Source organism: Hylobates moloch, unplaced genomic scaffold (genome assembly GCF_009828535.3).
Source record: "Hylobates moloch isolate HMO894 unplaced genomic scaffold, HMol_V3 SCAFFOLD_8, whole genome shotgun sequence".
Classification (NCBI taxonomy): domain Eukaryota; kingdom Metazoa; phylum Chordata; class Mammalia; order Primates; family Hylobatidae; genus Hylobates; species Hylobates moloch.
Window position 1 is genome coordinate 35,188,116 of NW_026652283.1, and position 24,691 is coordinate 35,212,806.

The 24,691-nt window shown below is 48.0% G+C and overlaps 1 protein-coding gene across 7 annotated transcripts in view; it reads right to left on the reverse strand.

Moving 5' to 3' along the window:
• PHC2 (polyhomeotic homolog 2) overlaps positions 1–24,691 on the reverse strand; it is a 154,945-nt gene that overhangs the window by 2,078 nt on the left and 128,176 nt on the right. For 6 of the 7 annotated variants that reach the window (XM_032160170.2, XM_032160169.2, XM_058443461.1 and 3 more), the window contains 5 exons: positions 8,975–9,177; positions 7,180–7,309; positions 6,266–6,380; positions 4,989–5,130; positions 3,471–3,747 (listed from right to left, as the gene is read on the reverse strand). In XM_032160170.2, coding sequence (XP_032016061.1) covers positions 3,471–3,747; positions 4,989–5,130; positions 6,266–6,380; positions 7,180–7,309; positions 8,975–9,177 — 867 coding nt within the window. Of the gene's footprint in view, positions 1–3,470; positions 3,748–4,988; positions 5,131–6,265; positions 6,381–7,179; positions 7,310–8,974; positions 9,178–24,266; positions 24,556–24,691 lie in introns of those variants that run through there. The other variant, XM_032160174.2, reaches the window with a different exon arrangement.

Consider the following 24,691-nt stretch of genomic DNA (forward strand, 5'->3'; position numbering starts at 1 on the left):
TGAGATGACAAGTGATTGCTGCTTAAAGCCACTGAGTTCTGGAGTAATTTACATCACGGCAATAGGTAACTAATGCAGATTCTGGTACCTGGAAAAGGAGTGCTGACATAAAATAGCTCTATAGATGTGGGCGTGGCCTCAGAACTGGCCACAGGCAGGAGCCGGAAGGACTATGTGGAAAGCTGAGTGTCTGGCTGGGCGCGGTGGCTCACGCCTGTAATCCCAGCACTTTGGGAGGCCGAGGCGGGCGGATCACGAGGTCAGAAGATCGCGACCACGGTGAAACTCCGTCTCTACTAAAAATACAGAAAACTAGCCAGGCACGCTGTGGCAGGCACCTGTAGTCCCAGCTGCTCAGGAGGCTGAGGCAGGAGAATGGCCTGAACCCGGGAGGTGGAGCTTGCAGTGAGCCCAGATCGTGCCACTGCCCTCCAGCCTGGGAGACAGAGTGAGACTCCGTCTCAAAAAAAAAAAAAGCTGAGTGTCTAAGGTGCTTTGAGAGACTGTATATAGAAGTCTCATGGTCTTTAGGGAAGCTGCTGGGGAGGCCTAAAGTGAGGGAACTCTTAGTGGAGATTGGAAGAAACAGGGTCTCTATTATGAAATAAAAGAACATTTTGTAAAAATGTGGTTGGTAGCAGAAATGTAAGTTGAATGTACCTCATGAAGTGGGTGGTCTAGCTAAGGAGATTTTCAGGCAGAATGTGGAAGGTGTTGCTTGGCTTCTTACTGCTGCTCACAGTAAAATAGGAGAGAGAGAAGGTAAAAACAAACTGTTCAACATAAAGGAACCGGGATCTGCCGGTTTTAAAAATGCCCAGCCTCTCCAGATGGCACATAATGCTAACATTAAGAAATGGTTTCTAGGCAAAGATCAAATTCAGGGCACAGTCAAGAAAACATGGTCTACAGATTAAACTTAGGATGTGACTTAAATCTTTTGGTTAAGACTTCAGAAAGATCTAAAGTGATGCCTCAAAGAGCTATTCAATCCAAAGGCTCTCGACAGATTTTCTAGGCATGCCTCACAGATCCTCTTTTCACAGCAGGGTTTCTAAGAATGTGAAGGCACCGTCCGTGCTGCCCCTCAGCTTCAGAAGAATACCAATGCAGACAACAGCTTATCCTTGAAGGTAATTCTGGGTGTGGTTTTTGTCTAATGGAATGGACCCCAACAAGATTCCCAGAAAACCCACAATTATTTTAAGAAATACTGAATTACTGATTTTAAGAAATACTGAATTACTGATTTTAAGAGTCAAAGGTAGGCCGGGCACAGTGGCTCACGCCTATAATCCCAGCACTTTAGGAGGCTGAGGTGGGTGGATCGCCTGAGATAAGGAGTTTGAGACCAGCCTGCCAACATGGTGAAACCCCATCTCTACTAAAAATACAAAAATTAGCTGTGTGTGGTGGCGCATGTCTGTAATCCCAGCTACTCGAGAGGCTGAGGCAGAAGAATTGCTTGAACCCAGGAGGCGGAGGTTGCAGTGAGCCGAGATCACGCCATTGCACAATAGCCTGGGTGACAGAGCAAGACTCCATCTCAAAAAAAAAAAAAAAAAAGTCCAAGGTAATATAAAAAGCAGGAAGTAGGCTGAGAAAACAACTACACTGAAAATACAGGCTACTTTTCACAGAAAAGGAAGGAGAACTCAGAGGGCAGAGCCAAGACAGATCACTCCCAGGCTTTGAGTCCCAGCTGAGGAAGTGCCACCATGAACCCTAGCGGATTTCGGAACTGGAATGGATCAGCGACCTTGTACACTCCGTTTCTTCCCGTTTTGGATGGGCATGTCTGTAATGGTTATCCTATGGCTGTCCCACTGGGCATGGGGTTTGTGGAAGGGAGCAGACAGCCTCTCCCTCTAGTTCTCAGATCTTCAGACTGAGAGGACTTACACTTGAAGAACTGGACCCCAGAAGCCTCATCCATGCCTGGACCTAGGTTCAATGATGAGAGCCTGGACTTCAAAATGATGCTGTCATGGGACCAAACTGTTGGGGATTTGGTGGGGGTGAGGGTATTCTGCATGAGGAAGGAACACAAACTTCTGGGGGCCATGGTGAACTACATGGCTTGTCTCTGAATGGCTCCCAATAATCCTTGCTTCCCAGTTCATGCCCCTGTGAGTCTCCTCTCACAATGAGTAAGACTGACCTGTGTGACCAATAAGATATTGTGAAAAATTATAATTAAAAAAATATATTGTGAAAATGCCAGTATGTGGCTTCGGAGGCTAGATCATAAAGGGCACAGTGGCTTCTACCTTGCGCTCCTAGATCCCTACCTGTGGGGACATCCCACTGCCATGCGTAATCATGAGAACACTTGAGCAGCCCTCTGGAGAGGCCCACGTAGACAGGAACAAAGGCCTCTTGCCAACAGCCAGCCCAGGGCAAATCACGTGAGTGAGGCACCTTGGAAGAGATCCCACAGCTCTTCAGTATTCACATGACCTCAGCCTTGGCTGATATCTTAATTGCAACCTCATAAGAGACCTGAGGCAGAACTGCCCAGGAAGCCACTCCTGAATTCCCTACCCACAGCAACTGTGTAATAAAAATTTTGGGGATGAAGAGATAACATACTACACATTAAGTGACAGAGCCAGAATTTGAACCCAGTTCTGTGTGACTCAGAAGTCTGTGCTCTTAACCACACTGTGGTCTCTGAGAACAAGGCTTGTGGTTGCCGTGAATACCTGACCCGGCCGGTGTATGAGTGAGACTGGCAGAAAAACACTAATGCATCCGGGCCCCACTGAAGGCATTTGTGAATGATGTAAGGTTTGCCTCTTACAGCTGGCTCCTAGATCCTGGGCTTCACCACCACTTGTGCTCCACCACGCAGGACTCTGTGCCATGTCTGGCCATGCCACAGACTTCCCTATCTTCATGCCTCTGCACGTGCGCCCTCTTGCAGTCTCTCCATCCAGCAAAGGCATACTTGTCTACTGTCATTTAGTTTACATTTTCTTAAATTTTTTTTTTTTTTTGGTAGAGACAGGTCTCACCATGTTGCCCTGGCTGGTCTCGAACTCCTGACCTCAAGCAATCCTCCCACCTCAGCCTCCCGCAGTGCTGGGACTATAGGTGTGAGCCACCACACCCGGCTATTTTCTTAATTTTGATGTTCTTGACACATATCCTACACTCTACCTGACTCCCCTCCTCATCTCTCCCAGGAGAGAGACAGTTAATTATATTATCATCTCTGTATTTCACACAGATCACTTCCCATGCCAGAAAATATACAGAATTACAGCTATGGAATATTTATAGTTTGCATTCTATGCTGAATATAAGCAAGCTCTTATAGGCAGGGAGCTCATCTCACTCATTTCTGCACCCCAGTTCCTGAACCTGAGTCATTAACTGAACTACCTAATCCTCCTGGTGGTGGGAGGGTCTCTCATTTTCTCTTTCCTTGCCGTTCCAGGGAGACATGGAATTTCCAAGGGCCTTACCTGGCAGAGAGCGGATGAATTCGTAGACATCTTCTACGTTCCACTTGGTGGGCTCACTTGGCAGGAAGTGGTGTCCCATGCCCACCAGGTCCCGCATATGCATGTCGGGGAGCTCCAGGTCCCGCTGGCCTTGTCGCCGGCGGGAAGTAGATGAGCTGGCTGAGATGGGTGACAAGGGTTCCTCATAGCTTGAGTTATCTGAGCAACGGCTGGAGTCTTCCTGGCTGTGTGTTAGCTGCAAAGCAGCAGTAACCGAAAGGGGCACAGTGCCTGTTGGCTGGGAGCAGAGAGTTTTCTTCAGGATGGGGGAACAAACCATCTCTAGCAGCAGTGATGGACAAAGGAGGTATTTCTCCTTTTTCTACTTGGCCTACTATTACATGTCTGAATTCCCAGATCTAACAGCATCTTCCATGCTGTCCTGTCTCCTACCCTAGGCAGAGTTAGTCCCTCTCAGTATTGTAGTGTGTACCACACAATACTGCAATTATCTTTTTTCTTTTTTTTTTTTTTGAGACGGAGTCTCGCTGTCGCCCAGGCTGGAGTGCAGTGGCACGATCTCGGCTCACTGCAGGCTCTGCCCCCCGGGGTTCACGCCATTCTCCTGCCTCAGCCTCCTGAGTAGCTGGGACTACAGGCACCCGCCACCTCGCCCGGCTAGTTTTTTGTATTTTTAGTAGAGACGGGGTTTCACTGTGTTATCCAGGATGGTCTCGATCTCCTGACCTCGTGATCCGTCCGCCTCGGCCTCCCAAAGTGCTGGGATTACAGGCGTGAGCCACTGCACCCGGCCGCAATTATCTTTTTCTAAACGTGAGTTTTAAAGCAGGGCTCTGGGTTCTAGGAGGTGATCACAGAGCCACTTGAAATGGCATGTAAAATTTCTTCTGTATGTACATTTTGGACCATAACTTTGGACCATTCTTAAGGAGGTTTAAGACAAAAACAACAGGCAAAATTATACATAAGGTTATGAAACATCACACCACGCTGTGGAGTTCCTTAAAGGCGAGACTGTGTCCTTACAGCCTAGTGCCTAACAGAGTTTCTGGCATACAGCTGGTGCTAAAAAATATTTAATGACTGAATACCCATGTTCCTGGTAGAGACCTTCAAGAACTCTGTGCTTTCGTGTTCAGGGAGGCAAAAAGGTGGCAAAACAAAGGGTGGAGGCTGCCTTCTCACCCAGCCCTCCACGTAAGGCAGGAGGTTACCTGAGCAGCCCAGGGGACACCCCATTTCCGTGGCCCCAGAAGCCAAGGATGGAGGCAAACTGGAAGGTGGGGTGATGTTGAGGCAAGGCCACGGAAGGGGGCAGGGAACCTTGTAAGCACCCATGGGTCTAAATGAAGGGACCTACTGGGGTGCAGAAGGCTCGACTGGACAGGTCTACAAGGAATGAGAGCACAGCAGAGTGCGCTGAAGTCGGCAGCTGGAGGGGACCGTGGTGTCGAGGGCCACGGAAGGGAAGCTGTAGGGACTGTGGGGATGGAGCTTCAGGCTCTGCTGGCCTCTTACCTGCTTCTTGGTGTCCTTGGTAAGTGGTGGCAGACTGGCTTTGCTGGCCCGACGGCGGTTGTGGGTCGCAGCTCCTGCCTTCTGCAGCTTGCTCCGGTCTGAGTGGAAAAGTCCCACCCGTTTGGTGCATCCCACGTTGTACCTTCAGGGACAGGGGAACAGGGGATTTCACAGCAGTCATTATGCTTGTGGGCCGTAGACAGAATGAGCACAGCCAAGCTGTCTGACAAAATTTGAGTCCATCTATTGGTTCAGATCCTAACTCCATCACTAACTACTAGCTGTGTGACTTTGGGTTTAAGTCACTTAAGCCCTGACCCTCCGTTTCCTTATCTGGAGTTGGAGGTAATACCACTCATTTTCTAGGTCTGGTCTTACAACATGAGATAATGTCTGTAAAATGTTTGAGACACCTGGACTTGGACCAGGGAGAGAGCTCACACCTGACTTATTCCACTATAAATGTTACCCTGTGGCGGGAAACTACTGTCCACTGTCCTGCTGGGGAGTGGCCTGGCTGCCCTGACAGCCTGAGGGGAATGAGGGCTGAAGATAGCTGAACTCTAGCTTGGCATGCAGAGCACCTCTGTCTGGGACCTAGAGATCTCTTCTCTTCTGGGATTTCAGGGCTTCAAGGTCAGCTGCTGCTTCCATTGTGGTACAAAGACCACACACGGCTTTAGAGTTGGACAAGCCTCAATCCCCAGGCCCATGGCTTATTAGCTATGTCATCTGAGGCACTACTACTCCTCTGTGCTTTGGCTTCCTAACCTGTATAAAGGGGACAATAGTAATACCTGTCTTGGGAGTTATTTTGAAGATGAGATAATCGTTATCAATTGACTGGCACAGTGACTAGCACACAGCAGGTTCTCAGGAAATGACAGTGGTTTTTATGATGACCATTAGTGATCTATGCTGGGCGAGAGCTCACCAAGGGAACACTATAGCTGTGGTTCTGGGCAAGGCTTGCCCTAACAAGGCAGGGGCCGTCAAGGCTAGGAAAGGCGAATGGGTGCGAATGGAGCCCAGGAGGGCCAGCCGAGCCAAAGCACTGCGGCTTTTCCTTGGACTCCCACTGCTCTCTCCCACCTGCTCTTAGGGGTTCTGGCCTCTCGTGCTTGTTGAATTAGGGATGCCATCCTGCTTCCAGGTGGGTCGAGGAACTAGGAAACTGAAGAAGCCACCCCTATGGGCCTCCTGGGGTAGACTATTAATGGCAAGAGGTGGGACATAAAGTGCAGTCCTGAGGAAATGGAGGGGCTGGGGCCACTCACCTCTTTGCACAAGCCATGGAACAGAAGCGCTTGGAACGCTTGAACTTATAGGCAAAGTCCACCCGGCCACAGAGCTCACACTTGAGTTTGAGGGGAGCACCCTCCTCTTTGGATTCTGAAAAGTATAGAAATGGGCAGGGTGGAGAATGAGAAATTCCTGCAGGACTGTGGCCAGCCCCACCTCGGGGCCTCCCTACTCCATCCTGCCTGGTCCTCCTGCCCCCACAGCTGTGACCATGCGGTAGCATTCTAGCGTGGAAAATGCCAGTGGTTCTCACCCCTGGAATGTACTCAAGGGTGTCTGGGGATGCCCCTTGTATACTTGACATTTTTTCTTCCACGTGGTCTGAGTCTGAGGCAAAACACAGGTGGGGAAGAATCAGCATTAAATGACTGTGGACCCCAGGAAATACTCCGGATGCTGTCACAGCTGCTCTGCTGGCATCATCCCACCTTGATCTATGCAGCTGGCTGCTGACCCAATAGAAGACCTCAGAAGCCCATGCTCCTGCAGCTGTGCAGCCCTGTCAGTGCTTCATGTGGAAAAAGCAGCCTTGCCCGGCCTCTGCCGTGACCCAGGGCTGGCCCCAGTCTCAAGGCACGGACGAAGGGCAGGACTTGCCTGGGGCCACTCCTACAGTCATGCCAAAAACTTGCCAGTGATTCCCACAGGCAAAGCCATTCTTGGGATCCTGTGGTTGGCTGGAGGGGGATTGGGGGAGCAGAGGACACATGGTTCTCCTGAATTCCCCTATCCCTCTTTTTGAGGGAAGGAGGCTGAGGAGGTGCTGGGGGAAGTGTTTACAGACTCACTGGCTCAGGGTTCCTCTGGAGAAAGAGAGAGAGGAAGTGTGTGAGGCCTGCTTTTCCAGCCACGCTGGGAGGCCGAGAGATTGAGGGTCTGAGATGCCCACCTTGCAGATAGGGCTCCTCCATCTCCGAGTCCGTGGTGGTGGTGTGATCCTGCTGTGGAAGTTTCTCAGGCAGGAACCCCTGTGCATACTTCTTCTTGAGATTCCCCACCAGCAGGGACGAGCGTCCCACCTAGAGGACAGGTGACACAGAGGCCGTGAGGGTCAGGTGGGAGTGGCTCCCTTGCTATCCATCCTCATCACAATTACACGTATAAAGTATCCAGGCACAGAGGCCAGCCCCACTCAAACCTTCCCCCATGTCATCACCCAAGTGTGCTGGGCTCAAGGCCCTATTTTGCTGGTTGGCTCACGAGGTAAGATGCTAATGGGCAAAGTACAGGGATGGCTTCTGTCCAGGACCAATAGATGGCTCAGGAGATTAGGAAAATGTCTATTCCAGTAAGAGTCTAAGGGCTGAGATCAGGTTTCCCACAGTGCCAGATCAAGCACCAAGACCCAGTACCCACGCATCTCCAGGCAAGGACAGAGCGGAGTCTGTGAGGCTGTACATACACGAGAGAGAGACTCAGCACCTGTTTTCTGATTTTTTACTGTTCGCCCAAGCCAGAGGTACAGGCCACCACAGAGGACAGCAGGAAATAATGGACCCTGGGCCACAGAGCCAATGACCTCTCAGTTGTCAGAACCCCAGAGCAGCTTATTTACGCGTTTGGATCTCCTTTTGTGGCCTTTGTTTAGGCAGCCTGGTAGCCAGTCACGTGGCACCGACTCTAGGGCGATGCTGGGGGTGCTGTGCAATCTGCCTCCACCCCATGAGATCAGGTGGTTCCTAGTGTCACTCTAGGGGGCCCAGTCTAACAGGGAAGGGATGTAACAGAGCTAGAGCCACTTCTAGCTAAGGTGTTCCAGGCAGATTTCTTTGCCACTGGCCTTGGACAACCTCCAGTGGGAAAGAAGACAAGAAGCTATGTGTCTTTTGGCATTTTACTGGAGCAATTCACCCATCGCAGTTAATCAAGCTCTGCGTCTTCTGCAGACTAATCAAACCACTCATGGAACCAAAGAATGAGGAAAAGGCAGATGGTATCCCAGAAAGGTGTCTCTCCAACAGCCAAATACTCTTCATCAGAACAGAGGCTGGTGTGCCCCTGGCTCTGGGCTCCTCCACGCCCACAGGGCAGCGCCACCGTCTCCAGTGCACACTGCACAGAAGCAGCTCTGGGTGCTTTGGTCAATAACCCATCTTCGTGGCTCTTGGATATTTCCTGTTAGTCTTAGGCTTCCATTGTGACCTTTCTGAGTGCCCCTCAATCTCATTAACTCCCCTTTCAAGGCTCTGTCCCCAGAAAACAAGCTTCAGGTTGTGACCCTGTTCCCTCACATTCATTTCTGATACACGTATCTTGAGAATTCTGTTCTGTACAATTCCTTTTGTTCCTAACTGGCCGAAGTTTTGCCATTCAGAGGTTTTGGCATTCAAAACTCAATGAAATCTAATTTCCCAAAGCCCATCATCTCTCACCAAATATCTCACAGTGAACTCCCTTTTAACCAAGGGTTCACACATCATCAGGCAGGGACACACCTGAGTTTGTGTGGGAAACTTCTAACCAAGGGTCTTGCCAATTATTCCTGTTCACTGACCCCCCTCTTCTGGACCTTGGAAAGATAATCCTAGAAAGAAATGGCTCTATATTCTTTGGGGGAGGAAGTTAGCAAGGAAAGAGCAAATTGTTCACATTTTCAGAAATTTTACATGGAAATGTAAAAATATGCTAAGACACATCCAAAATATACTTAAAAAAAAAAAAAGGGGAAAAGAAGTAGTCCGTACCGGGAAAGGCTCCGCCCCCTCCTGGATCACAAACCCTTCGATAACATGCGTCAGGATTTGGGGTTTCACAATGGCCTGTGGTGGTTTATTCTCACCATTCTGGGGGGCAGTGCCGGCGATGCTGGAGGCAGAGTTTCCGTTCCCTGAGGTCATGCCGGGGCTGCTGAGGTCGGTCAGTGCATGAACAATGCCCTGCCCTGTCTCTGCACGAGAGAGAGTAGGAAAACAAAGCAGGGGAGATCAGAACCAGAGTCCACGCCCAGGGAGGGGCAGCAAGGACTCAAACTGCGCCTGGCTTTTTCCGTGGGGCCAAGCGACAATGCAAATCAAGCAGTCCCCTCCCCTCAGTGACCCATTTAAAAGTGGCACAGTTTCAATGGACACATCGCCAAGTATGAGTATGGTCAGTTCCACAACAACGCATGCAGCTAATCAGCTAGCAGTGTTTCTTCATTTCCCAACTGTGCTATGAACAGTTAACCCGGTTAAACAGACGGGAATTCTATCTTTGAGGAGTTAAGACCTTGGTCGATACTGATTTGAACAAATAAGGTTAATACTCAAGTTTGAGGGAGAAAAGTATTCAAGGTGACATCTAAAACCAGGACAAGAAGCTGAGCTAGGTATAGGGCTTTGAGTATGGTGAAGAGAGGTTAAATGAAGCTTCTACGAGGTTCCTTAGAGGAGGGATTTTAAGAGCCCCGTGAAATGTCAAAACACTGAACCTCAGAAATTGATGCCAAGGGAATGTGGGTGCTGAACCCCAAGTAAACACTATCATGTAGATTTGACTATTCAGAGACTGGTTATCTGGGGTCAGTGCATTGAAATATGCAGAAATTCCATTTCTCTGCTAAGAAGGCTGCTAGGCAGAGCTGAGATTTTCTCTGCTGTTTCTGCTGAGCTGAGTGCTCTCAAAATCAGTCCTCATGCCTAGATGTCAGCTTCTTATCTAATCTGATCCTCACCAAATCATAGATCCTCTGTCTCTCTGTGGAAAACCTTTCCTAATTCTCCTTCCCCGTGGGCCTGCTAGCCTTCTTCTAAAAGACCTAACAGAGTGCTCCAGAAAGTGAGATTAGATGCCAATACACAACCACACCACAGCGAACTTCCTCTCTTCCACTTCAAACAGCATCTCTCATGAGCTGTCTCACTGTCTTGGACGTGCAAGACTTCATCTCCTCACTTCTGTAACTCTCTCCCGCCCCCTTCCCAGCGCTGTTCTCTACCACCACCAACTGCCCCGTGAGCTGAGGCTGCCTTTAACCTGGAACTTCCTAAAAAAGAAAAAAAGAAAGAAAAAGCCATTTCTTTATTGCAACAAGTCCATTAATATAAAGCATAGCCTAGTGAAGTATGAGTGATATATACTTTAAAAATGATTTCAGCACACTTGTTAAGTAATCTTTGCATAAAACTTTACATAAAGATGCTCATATTTCATGTTAAAGATCCATAATGATACCACCACAGAATAGGAATTCTTTGTGCTTAATTATATAGTATGGAAAAGTCAAAACAGACACGTTTTCTCACATCTGTAAGCTCAGCACTTTGGGAGGCCGAGGCGGGTGGATCACTAGGTCAAGAGTTCAAGACCAGCTTGGCCAACATGGTGAAACCCTGTCTCTACTAAGAATACAAAAATCATCTGGGCATGGTGGCACGTGCCTGTAATCCCAGCTACTCGGGAGGCTGAGGCAGGAGAACTGCTTGAACCCAGGAGGTGGAGGTTGCAGTGAGCTGAGATCGCGCCACTCCCCTCCAGCCTGGGCGACAGAGCAAGACTCCGTCTTGGGGGGGAAAAAAAAAGAAAAGGTGGTTTATAACTAGTTCACAATGGGTCTTGGTCCACTCAAGCTCGTTTTTTTTTGAGACGGAGTCTCACTCTGTCACCCAGGCTGGAATGCAGTGGCGCGACCTATGCTCGCTGCAACCTCCGCCTCTCAGGTTCAAGCGATTCTCCTGCTTCAGCCTCCTGAGTAGCTGGGATTACAGGCATGTACCACCACACCCGGCTAATTTTTGTATTTTTAGTAGAGACTGGGTTTCACCATGTTGGCCAGGCTGGTCTCGAACTCCTGATCTCAGGTGATCCACCTGCCTCGGCCTCGAAAAGTGCTGGGATTACAGGCATGAGCCACTGTGCCCAGCCTCAAGCTCATGTTCTTACTGGTGGTTCTAATGCTAACTAAACCAGGATAAACCTTTAATGAACAAGAGTTGACTGTGACTCACGTCTTTAGTACTCAGTCCTCCATAATTCAGCTATATAATAAACTTCTGAGCTGAGCAGGGGCCATCTAAGAGAAAGGACCAATGAAGTTTTTTTTTTGTCTGAGACAGAGTTATACCAGTAAGTTAGAAAATTTCCATTAAATGCCTATATTCACTTGAAAAAAATTTTTTAAACAGCTTTGGCTTTTCTGTAGCGATGGATACATTTCTTTTCTTTTAGAATTAGTCTTTCCAATTGCAGAGGTGTCTGAGAACTTGAGAGCTTGTCTGGAGGTTCTAGCAAGGGAGGGCAGCTACTCATATGCCCTTGACTGAGGGACGGCCCTCCTCTACGGGATGGTTGTCCTCTTTGACTCAGCTGCTGGTTCAGGAGGGACGCACATGGAGCAGTGAAGGAAGAAGGGGACACCTGCCTAGCCAGCCAGATCAGCAGGATCAACTCTGCCGATCAATGGGGTGACAGGTGTCGCAGCCAGATGGCCCTCACATCCATGTTTGAGAACTTAGAAAAAACCCCTTTCCCTCACAATCTATGAATAACTAGGAGGACTGAGTTGATGATTTCAATCAAATTAAGTTTCTGTGCTTTTAAATTTTAAATATTTAAGTCTGCCTTTACACAATTACATTTTCTCTGCTTTTATGTTTTGTATATGCTAAGAAACATCTATTTTATTTAAAATGAATTACTAACATAGAAAGATTACTATGAAAGCTAATATTTTATTTTTCAGATGATGGCTGTTTCCTCCCAATTAGAGCCTGGTAAAATATTCCTTGATGAGTCTAATGAACTGCAGATTATACAATTACAGGATTGGAAAGTCTGGTTCCATCTCTTACCAATGCTTGAACATTTTCTAGAATATGCCCACCCAATGATTGTCTGGCATTTGTTTGAATACCTCCAGCGACAAAGAAACTCTCTACTCTGGAAGCAGTTTGTTCCCACCTTGGACGGCTCATTAGTGATTACTTATATAATGAGCCCAAAATCTGTCTTTCTATTAATTTCTGCCCAATTATCCTCATTCTGTTCCTTAAACTCACAGAGAACAAGGCCAATCAGATTCGTCTAACAGGCAGAGACAGGGGCTTAGACCTGGCTTAGAGACTGGTCTCTATCACTGAGTCAATTGCGGGCACGTCATTGTCCCTCTCTAAGCCTCAGCTTCATTGGCTGTGAAATAAGGATCCTCCGCCTACCTGGGAGTGCTGCTGTGAGGACTAATGAGCCAGGGAAAGGCAGTGCGTGCTAGCTTACGAGGAAATGCTTGAGAATGCTCCTGGTGTCATGCAGGATGTCACTCATGACCACAGTCTTCTCTCCTCCAGGCCAAAGCCCTTCTGTTCTTTCAGGTGTTTCTTACATAAAAAGGTTACAAATTCATCATCATCCTAGGCCCTCTCCGCCTACATCTTTTAACATCAGGTACCTAGTCAATACTAAGCATCATCTGTCAGGTGCAGTCATGTAAGAGATCTGGTTGGTAAGATTTTTGGTTTTCTGTGTTTGCTTTAAAGACAGTCACATCTCTGAGAGCATAGGTAGAAAGTAATAATTCCCTTGCTTCGGTTTAATGAATTCCTCCATGGAATTAATCCCTTCTCCTCTTAATTCTGGGATCACTCCCACCTCCTGCCTCTCTCGCTGATAGTCGTCAGAAAACAGCCCCTCTGACCTTGTCTTTTGTGGGATCCCTCTATCCTTGCTGGACTTCCCTGCCCCCATCCCCCTCCTGTCTCAGATCTATGCCTGTTAATGTTCACTGCAAGACAGAAGATCACTCTTGAGTCAGATTCTGTCTTCATGCCAGATACATTCGTGAGCAGATATGGTCACCAGCTCAAAGGCTACAGAGCCAATGCTTAACTCTGGGAAGCAAAACTTTTTGGAATTTGAGGTTGTTTTTTAAAAAAGATCTTGTTAAGAGAGAGAACACACTAAAAAACTCTTGCGCCACATTAGAAACTACCACTCCCCATTGTAACCCAGGGCAGATCAAAGGAGAGACAGAATCCAAGGGACAGATGGGAGAGTGTTTTATGAATATACAAAGGTTCACAGCTATTTCACTTTGCAGTTATCTTGTAGGCCGATAGCTCCTCATCTGCTTCAGTAACAAAGGACTTTGGGCTATTCCTGGAATGACCGAACACAATCTCGCCCCCTGCCAAGCTCAGCACACTGAGATTAATTTAATCTGCTTCCCGCTCTCCCAGACTGCTTTGCGGCCTTTGGGGGAAAGCAGCTTAACAGTGAAACTTGCAGAAACCTGCCCTGCTGACCCTGAGGCCAGATAAAAGAGACAAAGAAATACTCTGAATTTGGTTCCTTACTCAATTCCCTTGGCCAGTTCAGAGGGTGTAAGTGCTGCTGGGGATTCCCACAGCTCTCAAATGCCTGTATACAGTCAGGCACCTGAAACCGAAAGGTGGAGGCAGGATGTGGGGGGGGGGGGGGAATAAAGCCAGGCTTCGGGGGGGGAAGGGGGAGGTAGAATCTTGGCCTTTAGTTGATGCTGACCACAAAAGGCCAAGTATTCCGGTCAGAAAGAACAGAGCAGCATGTTCCACGGAGTCTTGCCTAACATATGTCTCAACTTCTAGGCTGTTTCTCATTTCTGGTCTCATTCACAGGCTCTGGTACAAACAGCCCTTACAGGGGTGGGATAAAACAGGAAGGACTACGCAGCTCCTGTTTGTGAAATTATCTGCTTTGGGACTGGTCACGTCTCCTAAGCAAAGCAGACTTCTCTAGGCAGGGGGCTACCACTCACTCAGTCACCTCGAGATCTTCAGGGGCTAACCCCATGTCCAAAATATGATAGGTGCTTAATGACCATCAAACTGGAATGTGTGGCATCCATGATCTCAGTCTTCACTGTCTACATAAAGAGTACAGGGCTGCCTAGTGCCAAGATAAGCAATTTGGCACTAGCTGAGATTTACAAATTGCTTTCTGAAGCTATGCTGTTTTGAGAGCAGCTAGGCTGGTGGTACCTGCCTACCAGAGCGGCATTTCTGGGTACCTGATTATGAAGAATAAGAGCTATTCTTTGGCCCATGTCTTCCTGTTACAGTGGGGATTTCCTCAGCAGAAGAGAGGGACAGGCAGACCTCTGAATTCCCTGTCCCCTTTGAAACATTTTTGCCAGACCCAGGCACTTGGCAAGGCAGGATGACCTCTAGAGGCAGAGGCAGGGAGGCTCCTAGGACCAGTGGGTTGATGGCCAGAGCTGATGGGCTCTCCAGCCTGCTGAGGACAGACATCAGGCTGGTGCTAGTTATGCACAATGGGGCCACTTCAGAGCCAGTGCTGATGTTTTGTTTTGTTATACTGGAATACAGCTTAGTACAGGTTGAGTATCCCTTATCCAAAATGCCTGGGACCAGAAGTGCTTTTAATTTTGGATCTTTTCAGGTTTTAGAATATCTGCATTATACTTACTGGCTGAGCATCCCAAATCCAAAAATCTGAAACGCTCCAATGAGCATTTGAGTATCATGTAGGTGCTCAAAAAGTTTGGGACTTTGGAGCATTTTGGATCTTGGATGCTCAATCTGTACTAACATCTGCAACAGGTATTTCAGATGGCCTAGCACTCATTCTATCTGACCCTAAGACAGCCTGAAGACATGGCTTCAAAGGCAATGGAGACCAAACGGAGCTTTTCCTTCTACCCCCTCAGCTTGGTCAATGGCTGATTTCCACCTTATCATGAGAAGGGAGTATGTATTTTAACTTAAAAGACTTCTATTTACTGTTTGGCTGCAGTAGGAGTATGACAGAGCTCATGAAGTGAATAAAGAATTTAAAGAAGCAGAGTAGATGATAACATGGCTCATTTTCTTACAACAAATTCTGCTCAATAAATGGCAAACAAGGTCACCTATAAAACCCAAAGCACACTCTCCAGGTCCCCAGCACTGAAGTCATGCTCACTGTGCTTCATTCAGTTCAGCAGGCCCAGCCATGTGGCCAGGGTGGAGACTGCAGGGTTCCCAAGGAACCCTTTGCTCTAGAAACCGCCTCAGTGGAGCACTGCAGAGTGATGCCCAGTTAAACCACATCCAGGAGACAGCAGCAAACACAGCGCACACCTGGTCCAAGCAACAGGCCGTACTGCAGTGCGGTAAGCTGAGGACAGAGTACCCAGTCCTCATGGAAAGATCTGGGGCCATGTTTTACAATTTCTTTGGTTATATTTGGGCCCCCAAAGAAATTAATGCCACTGAAAGTGAGGAAGGCAAGAGATTTCACGAACACCTGTTTGTTGACACCTTCCCCCAGGGCGGGGTAAGTGAAGGGTAGGAAAGTGATTGAGAGGGAGTTGGGGGGAGGAGGGGAGGAGAGAGGGGAACAGGCAGGCTGAGCTCTATCTGGGACCCTGACAGAGTCCATCAATTAGAGATTCATTTGGTTAACAATTTCTTTAAAATGCAAGTATACATCTTACAGTCATTCACACTTTACTGTGAATTACTTGACTCAGATAAACAGATTGCTTTCCTCCCAGTTTAGGGATGGGGTGGGGGAGGGGGTAGGTAGTGGTTATTTGGATCACAGTGCACTAGATCCCAGAGGATTAAAGTTAGAAGGGCCCTGAGTTTAACATCTTAAATGTCCCAGATGAAGCAACTTGGCCTCAGAGGTGAGGTGATTTGCCCAAGGTCACAAAAGGCAGGCAGTGGCAGAACCCACACTAGAACCCAGTGCTTTAGAGTTTGCCGGGTGGGCCACACAGGTGGAGGGAGGGCTGCACTGATTAGCCGTGGATAGCATGAGGGCACCTGGGAAAAGAGGACAGGACATGTAAACTGTATTCTGGGACCTTCTGAGGCAGAGGCCAGATATCACATGTGGGCTGGAGCATTTGGGTTGGGAAGCACAGGATGATCTAGATGAGTGATTCCCAAATTGGGATTCCTGGATGACTAAGCAGGATCCCTGAATCTAGTTAATCAGGATGCACAAGCTGGATTCAGTATCTCAAGATGGCGAAAAGGAAACAGCACATAATACATACCTTCAGGAGGGCAAAACATGCTATTATTTAATACCATGTTACCATGTTTCCCAAATTCTAAAATGCGGTCAGTTGTTAAGATGACCCATTTCCCCCACAAGGAATTTACACATTGATTACGTGTGCGTCTCAAGTACAGATTGTAAAAGTGTGCATTTTAGAATAAAACAAGAACGAATGCCATTTATCTGGAAGACAGTATCTTGTAAAACATGCACAAAATGAGCTCTTAGTGGTGGGAAAATTATAGACCCTTCCCACCTGGAGTCCTCTGAATACCAGAAGGCAGGGGGAACATCCAATGTCTGCAGCCTTTTCAAATCTGCTAAGGACAGAGCTGTCAAAGTGGCCAGGACTCCTTGCCTTGACACAGCAGGCTGTGGCTCCCTGAAGAACCTCTCTGAAGCACCTCCTCTGAAGCACCTTTCCCAGAACAGGGAAGACACAGCAGTGACAGAAGGACCCTGTGGGGCTCTTTGCTGAGAAAAGTGGTGAGCTTTTCAGTCACAGGAGGGTCACTGGCTGCGGATGACTGAGATCCACACCTGAGTTCCTTGCAGGGGGCTGGCCAGCAAGATGAAGGAGAGGCCAAGCCAGGGGACCCTCCAGCCTTGCCCTCAGCATCACTGCAAAATGCCCTTGCTGGGTCTGGGTTGAAAGGTTTGGAGAGCTTATTGGATTTTAAGCATCTGAGTTGACCAGCTCTGGTTAAGGCATCTGGCAGGCAGGGGGCTCCTCCCTTGCTGGCAGCCATTACCATACAGCTGACTTTCATGCTGTCTCTCAGGACACAGGCAAAGAGAACGGCCCTTCTGACTCACCCACAATCCCCAGCTAAAGTGTACATAAGCTGAATTGTAAACAGCTGAATGTGCTCCAAGCTGCCACCCCCAGCTATGCAGGAAGGAATCAATGGAGCGAACAGCCACCCTCCCCCCACCCCATGCAGTTCAGGACAACGGGAGCAGTGGGGGATTTCCAAACAGCTGCTTGAAGGCTTCCCAGCCCACAGGCTGAGGACTGCAAGAGGGGCCTGAGCTCAAACTCAGCAGCAGCACCTGCAGGACCAGAGTGACTTCCACCAGGTCAACACACCAGGGAATAATAGCTGGCCCTGGCTGCAGGGAGTCAGGGAGGAGTTTTCAAAGAGTTCTACTTAACCCTGGTGATGGAGGCCAGTCCACTGGTATCCAATGCCAGGGTCGAGGGCTCCCAGACAGTCTCACATCATAGTGCTCCGGCCCATGCTATGTTTCCAAAACGCAAAATGTCTAGAACCAATGGGAGAGGTTCTACAGTAGACACCAAGATTAGGGGAGATAAAAGGAAGAATGGCAGAGTAGAAAGAGCATAGGCTCTGGGGGCCAGACCTGGACTCATATTCTAGTCCACCTTTGATTATATGTGTGGCTTCAAGCACTCACTGCCTGCTGTTCTGAGTCTTGGTTTCTCCATCTGTAACAACGAGGCTCATACTACCTACCTGTCTGGGAGGTTTCAGTAAATATTATATATGTAAAATGCCTGGCACTGAATACACGCAGAAGCTGTGCTACATGGCAGTTAAGACTGTGGGAACAGAAAGACTCTAGGCGGCCAGATACAGTGGCTCATGCCTGTAATCCCAGCACTTTGGGAGGCTGAGGCGGGTGGATCACAACGTCAAGAGATTGAGACCATCCTGGTCAACATGGTGAAACCCTGTCTCTAGTAAAAATAAAAAAAATAAAAAATAAAAAAATTGGCTGGGTGTGGTGGTGAGCACCTGTAGTCCCAGCTACTCGAGAGGCTGGGGCAGGAGAATTGCTTGAACCCAGGAGGCGGAGGTTGCAGTGAGCCGAGATCGCACCACTGCACTCCATCCTGGCAACAGAGCAAGACTCCGTCTCAAAAAAAAAAAACAAAAAAAAAAAACCTCTAGGCTTAAATCCTATCCTGTAATGCTGGGCAAGTTACTCTAGGCCTGTTTCCTCATGTATGAAATGGGGTACTTATATCTGTCTTACATATAGCTGTGGTGAGGATTAAATAATGTAATGCAGGCACAACACACTGGACTAGGCTGAGATTGGACACAGGAGTGCCAACGTCACTGAGACCTGTGAGAAGATTAGGAAATCATTCTAATCTCACTCTTTCACTAAGTCTAGCCTCTTACAGCCCCAGAGCAGGGCTAATCTTTCCGTGGCCCGAACCGAGGTATCTGAGGTTTGTGTTCCTCAGATGCCTTGGTCTATGTTGGGAGTTCTGTCCTTGCACTGTTGAGGCCAGGCTTCAGGAAGAAATGTCACCTCCAATGTGACTGCAACATAACAGAAACGCTTCTGTCCTAAAGGGCAAAGCAAAGTCTCAAGTCACCTTCAATGGCTATTAATCTAAAGGACAAGAAGACAAGCACCAGATTCTCTTTCTATGCAGTTTTTTCATAAAGGGGGGTTTGAAGCAGACAGTGCAAAAGAACCCTAGAAACCAAAAGAAAGGCTAACTTTGAGACAAATAAAAGGAAGCACTGCTTTACCTAGAAAATACTAAATTTATGTAACTTGTAATGCCAGATGATTTAGCTTATGAAATTAGTTTAAAAGGCTAAAAATAAACCCAGTTTAAGATAAACTCATGGAAGATGGATTTCTACCAGTTTACAAAAGAAATCTAGAAATGTTTAGTAAACTCTCCAATTATTTTCAGGTTGATAACAGGGAAAGGCAGCCATGTTTCCCAATATGATGACTATTTTTTTGGTTATCAACTGCAGGATCACTAATATTGTTAGATAAATGTCGGGGGAGACTGGAGGAGGGAACAGAACTCAGTTTTCCTGTCTATATTATGGACTACATACTACATACCTTGCAAATCAGTCCTATTGATCATTTCTGCTCATGGAAACATTACTCCTTTCCTCCTTATAACCATTGTCTAAGCTTCCAGTCACCCTATTTTACCACCAGTCAACTGACAGAACAGATTAATACTGATTACTGGAGGCCTCAAAATGTGGATTTAATCAAATTTTTTAATTTTAATTTTTTTTTTTTTGAGATGGGGTCTCACTCTGTCACCCAGGCTGGAGTGCAGTGGCACGATCATGGCTCACTGAAGCCTCGACTGCCCACACTTGAGCGATCCTCCCACCTTGGTCTCCTGAGCAACTGAGACCACAGGTGTGTGCCACTATGCCCAGCTAATTTTTTTTTTTCTTTTAATTATCTGTAGAGGCGAGGTCTTGGTATATTGCTCAGGCTGGTCTCGAACTCCTGCGCTCAAGTGATACTCCTGCCTCGGCCCTCCAGGCAGGAGCCACTGTGCCTGGTCCCAATTTTTTTTAAAAGTAGTTGCTTCACGTTAGTTTTGTTTTAATTTAAAGTGTCATTTGCTTTGATTGTTCAAAAATGTCTTAATATAGCTGTGTGGCTTTAGGCCACATATGGATGGTTTCAAATATGCTAAAGATACCAGTAACTAGGGATAATTATATAGTATTTGAGACATAACAGCCATGCAACTAGAGTTTTAAAAATAACTCAAGCAGTCACGAACTTTCATTTTCTTGCCAACAGTTCCAATATTCAGTATCAGGGCTGGTCCTCCTAATCTACTGGAGAAGAGTTGGTTATGGCATGGCATCTAACAGTCATCTCTTCTTAATACAAATGATAATAAATTTCACTGCTAAGAAGACAATCATTTGAAAAAAACAGACATTTGCTTATGTTTTAAAGAAAGTCATAGTAGCAAACTGGGGCTCTCTCCAACATCTGGATTCATCTCAGAGCACTGGCAATCTGTGTTTAACAGCAGTCATGTCTTTACCAGATGTAGAAAGAATGTTCCCTTCTTTTGGACTTACCTAAATATCATTTGGAAATTGGAAGAATAGGAAAGCATATCCTTTTTCACTAACTATAAAAATAATTTGGAAGGAGAAGGAAACAAAAAAAAACCTTGAAGTTTTCTATGCTGGTCTACATGGTCTTACAATGCATCTCAGAGCAACAGTTTATGACTTACATTATATGCTGTGTTCCTTAGCATACTTTTTCTTCAAAAACTAGTAATTCTAAATTGTATAATTCTTGACTATTATAAAATAGCCCATTTCTTGACCATGTCAGTTATACTGGACTTTTGTTACTGATGGGGAAAAATCCAGAGTTTGTAATAATTATGTCTTGGATATGCAAATGGTTGATTATTTTCCTAACAATTCCCAAAATATCCACATCATAAAGCAGAATTAAAGATGGTTTGCCTCTGAATATCTTTAGAAATATCAAATCAGTGTTCTGATGTGGCTAGTAATTCAAATGAAAAATTTTAAATAAGTCAATGCTTCAAGTGAAGCCTACCTCTGTTTGAGTTGTGAATAAGTAGTTATCTTAAATAGGCAACATTTTTTAAAACAGAAAACATATTCAAAAAGGGTTTTAACTGGTGACTCACAGTTTAAACCATGCCCTAAAAACATTTAAAGCACAAATCTATGTGTTCAGACTCCCATCTTGAGGGGTAGTTCAGTTTTGGGTTCCATGAAACAAGGTGTTGAGTCCCCAAAGAGAGAGCCATTTCTGTCATTGGCACGAAGTCCCCATCAGAGTAGACTGCGTAACGCAGTCAGTTCTCACCCTGCTTTCCCATAGGGCTGGGGACTGGGGGAAGGTGGGGAGAGTGGGCAGGCTCAGAGGGACACCTCACTCCAGGACAGTCTCCTGAGGGGTACATAAAAGCCTCTCTCTACAACCACTTTTGTGAGATTCCTTCTGACCACAGAAAGTCATCATCATGATCATCTTTCAGTAGCAAAATGGCACAAAACAAAGGGAATAAAAGAGAAACTATCAATTATGAAGACTCCTCATTCTAATTTCCCTACTCTCGTCTCCAGTAGGTGTCCTTTCAGAAGAGAATCTTTCTATGGCTGGAACTAAATCTGTCTGGAGATTAAATATTGAACAGCTGGGAGAAGTTTAATATCAATTTAGACTGACTCAAGAAGAGAGAAATACTCTTGGTAAATACCGTACTGATGATGAGCAGCATTACAGGAACTGGAGCCACCAAGCTCTTCCCTAGGTTTTTTAAACTTTATTTTGGCTTGCTGATCCATACTGGATGAAAGTGAGGAGGTGGGGGAACTTTATTTGGCAAATGGTTACTGAATGCCTGGCCTGAGGTCCACAGCCTAAGGGAGGGCAGAGACTTAGGGGAAGAGTCTAAGGCAGTGAGGTCATCCCCTTTACACATTCACAATAGAGAGAAGTAGACAAAAAGACACCTACGAGCACACCAGTAGGGGTTCCTAATTCTGCAACAATAATCATGTTCTATGCTTTTCCTTAAATAAGAAAATGTAGGGAGGGGACAGCCTATGTAAGAGCATACAAGGCCAGAGGTAAGAAGAGTTCAATTGTGTAAGATCATCCATCTACTTACTCCTCTTAACATGCCCTCTCCCCCTGAAAGATCAGAACCAAGGGATCCAAAGTATCTGAGACAGGAAATGAGTAACACAGGAAAAAGGATGTGGTCTGCAAAAGAGTGGATTCTGGGGCTGAGCCAGAGCAAGGAACAGGCACAGGGTCATAGCTGAGGGAAGGGCTTGGTGTCAGGAAGAGACATCTCAGGGTCAGTCCACTTAGACTAGAAAGTCAATGACAGAGGAGGTATGTCGGGGGAAGCAGCACAGTGCCTTCCTAAGAGGCTCTCCTTCCCTGAAGGAGGCAGAGAATGCAGAAACAATGGCTGATGAGACCCACAGCCAGGAGAATGATGACTGTGACAGGAGGAAAAGGGGCTGGAGGTCCTTCTTTACTTAGAGGGAAGAGTAAATAATATATATGGAATGAGCTTGACAAAGGTAAATTAAAAATTAACCCAGGACCTGGGAGAGAGTGGAAAGGGCCAGGAGGTGGGGACATAATGAAACACCAACATTCATTAAGCACCTTTGTGCCACATGTCAGTAAAGAACGTTTGGGGGAAAAAAGAAGGCGGTGAAAACAGAGAAAACATAGTTGGACAACTGAGAAACTGACTCAAGTACAACAGAAAGGACTAAGAAACTACCCCCTTTCTCAAGATTCAGGCTGGAGGAAAAAGATGTCTATTCTTCCCTGTGTGCATGGACGAGCCTGGAAACAGATCTTGGGTGGGCTGAGAGGCAGAGCTCATGTGATGAAGAGTGCCTGGAAAGGGCAGGTGCCAAAAGAGCACCACTCCCCATCTGCCCGACCTTCTGCGAAACAAGCCCGCCCTTGTGAGTGAGCCAAGCCAGAGGCCCCAGTTCCCGCCTTGCAGGGGCTGGAACTTAGGTGCAGAGAAATCACCAGTGGAAAACACAGTTTATCAGCTGGTTAAAAAGTGTGAATACTCCCAAATGTAGATCCAGATGTTGGGAGCTATTTGTTAAAATCACTTCTATATTCCCCAGTGCCTAGGGCAGTACTTCACCTAAAATGGGAGCCAAATAAAAGTATGTTAAATCTAACTGAATGAAACCAGAACTACTTAGCTGTGCTGGTTATCTTAAGGTTCAAGACAGCCTCTTGCCCGATAACCAACAGTCAGGTACTTTATTTCTGTTCTAAAGTCAAAACGATGTGAAGCCCTACATCCCTTGTGACCTAAACATAAGCCCTAATCAATAGGGTCTGTCACAGGTCTGTTGCCCTCTATCAGAATAAAAGATGGGCGGGTGGGGGAGGTGGGAAGAAATACAAGAGCAAGAAGGAATTTCCTTGCCTCATTAGCCTGTAATGTTCATGCTGACCTAGAAATCCTGGCAGTTCCAACATTTGGGTTGACTCAGGAGGGGAAGAAAAATCCCAGGTGAATGATAATTGGATTACCCAGTTATGCTCCAGAGCCAAATGGCTGGAAAAGGCCAGGTCAGTAGGCTGTGGTACAAAGTGACATTATTTTTTAAACCAAAAATGGAGACACTTAGGCTGATAGACAATGGGATGCAATAGTTTAAATTGGGGCTGTCCTAGAAAAATCAGGGACATATGATGGATTTAGGTGGGTAGCTTATTTTGCAAGGGATCCTCCGGGCCCAATATGCTAATGGAGAGGGGATTAAGGATCAAACACCGGAGATATCCGAGGGAAAGGCTGTCATTGATTTGTAAGGGAAGAAAAAGATGAAAAGAGTGTGTTCCGTACACAGCACATGAAGGTACATATCGTAGATATGGAGTAGAAAGGAAAGGAAAGTTGATCAGAACCGAAAGTACGTGGGTGAGATCAGTTCAGGTTATGGAAGACGGGTGGGTGGGCCGGTGGGGGTGGGCCGTAGCAGGGCACTGACTGGTATCCGACACCGGGCCCAGGGCTTAGTTCAGATGGTAGCGTCGCCACTGGTTTGCAACCTGACCTTGGGCCAATTATTTCCCTGTCTGCGGACTTCAGTTTAAATACAGAATCTCACAAATCCCGATTTTAATGTAAAGAAGCAACAAATATAGTCTACCTTCATTTGGCATAGGAAGGAGAGAAAACGCTCGTCTAAAAATGGAAGAGAAGACAGACACAGAACAGCTTGTCCCTTTCCATCCAATTAAAAACCTCGTGAGACTGAACTAGATTAAAAACAAAACTCTCCAGCGAAGCCGCAGGCGCCTCCAATATAGGGAGTCCACCACCAATAAAGTACGGCAGATGCCAGCAGTCTTGCCCCCGAACGCACCGTCCGTCCCCGGGAAGTCGCAGATGCGGGGAGGCCGGTCCTAGGTTGGGGCTGGGGTTGGGTGTGTGGGGCCCGGGGACGCGGAAGCTGCGGCGCGCCGAGGTGACACAGGGCTTCCAGGGGCGACGGGCGCGCAGGGTCCCCAGGCGAGCGAGGCAGGGGAGCGGGGCACCTCCCAGGCGCCGAGCGGGCGACAGCCGCGACTGGCACGGCCTGGCAGCCGCGTAGGCCCGGGCCGTTAGGGGCACCGAGGGCGGTGCCCGACTTCCAGTGCGGCGAGCGCGGCCCCCGGCCTCCCTACTGGCGAGAACCCCTCCCCCGCCCCGGCACTGACCTGTCCAGGGCCCGGCTGGGCCTGGCCGGGCGGGGCCTACGCAGCCCCTCGGCCGGGCGCCGACTCGCGCGGGGTCCCGGGCCCGGGCGGGCCGCCTCCTCTCCGCCGGGAGCCTCCGAGCCGGGGCCCGGGGCTGCCGCGGCGCATCCGACCGCACCGGCCTGGCCGGCGTCAACAAAGGGCGGCCGGGGCGCGAGGCCGGGACGGGGGCGCGAGGCCGGGGCGGGAGCGCGGGCGGCGGCCGGGGTTGCGCGCGCGCGCGCGGCGGGCGCTCGAGGGCTGCAGCCGCCTTGGGACGGCTCCCGCGGCCTCCTCCGCCGGGGGCGGGGCGAGGGCGCGGGGCGGGGCGAGGCGGGGCGGGGCGGGGCCGCGGGAGGGGCGGGGCGGACACGGGCCGCGCGCTTCCTTTGTGCGTCGAGCCCCGC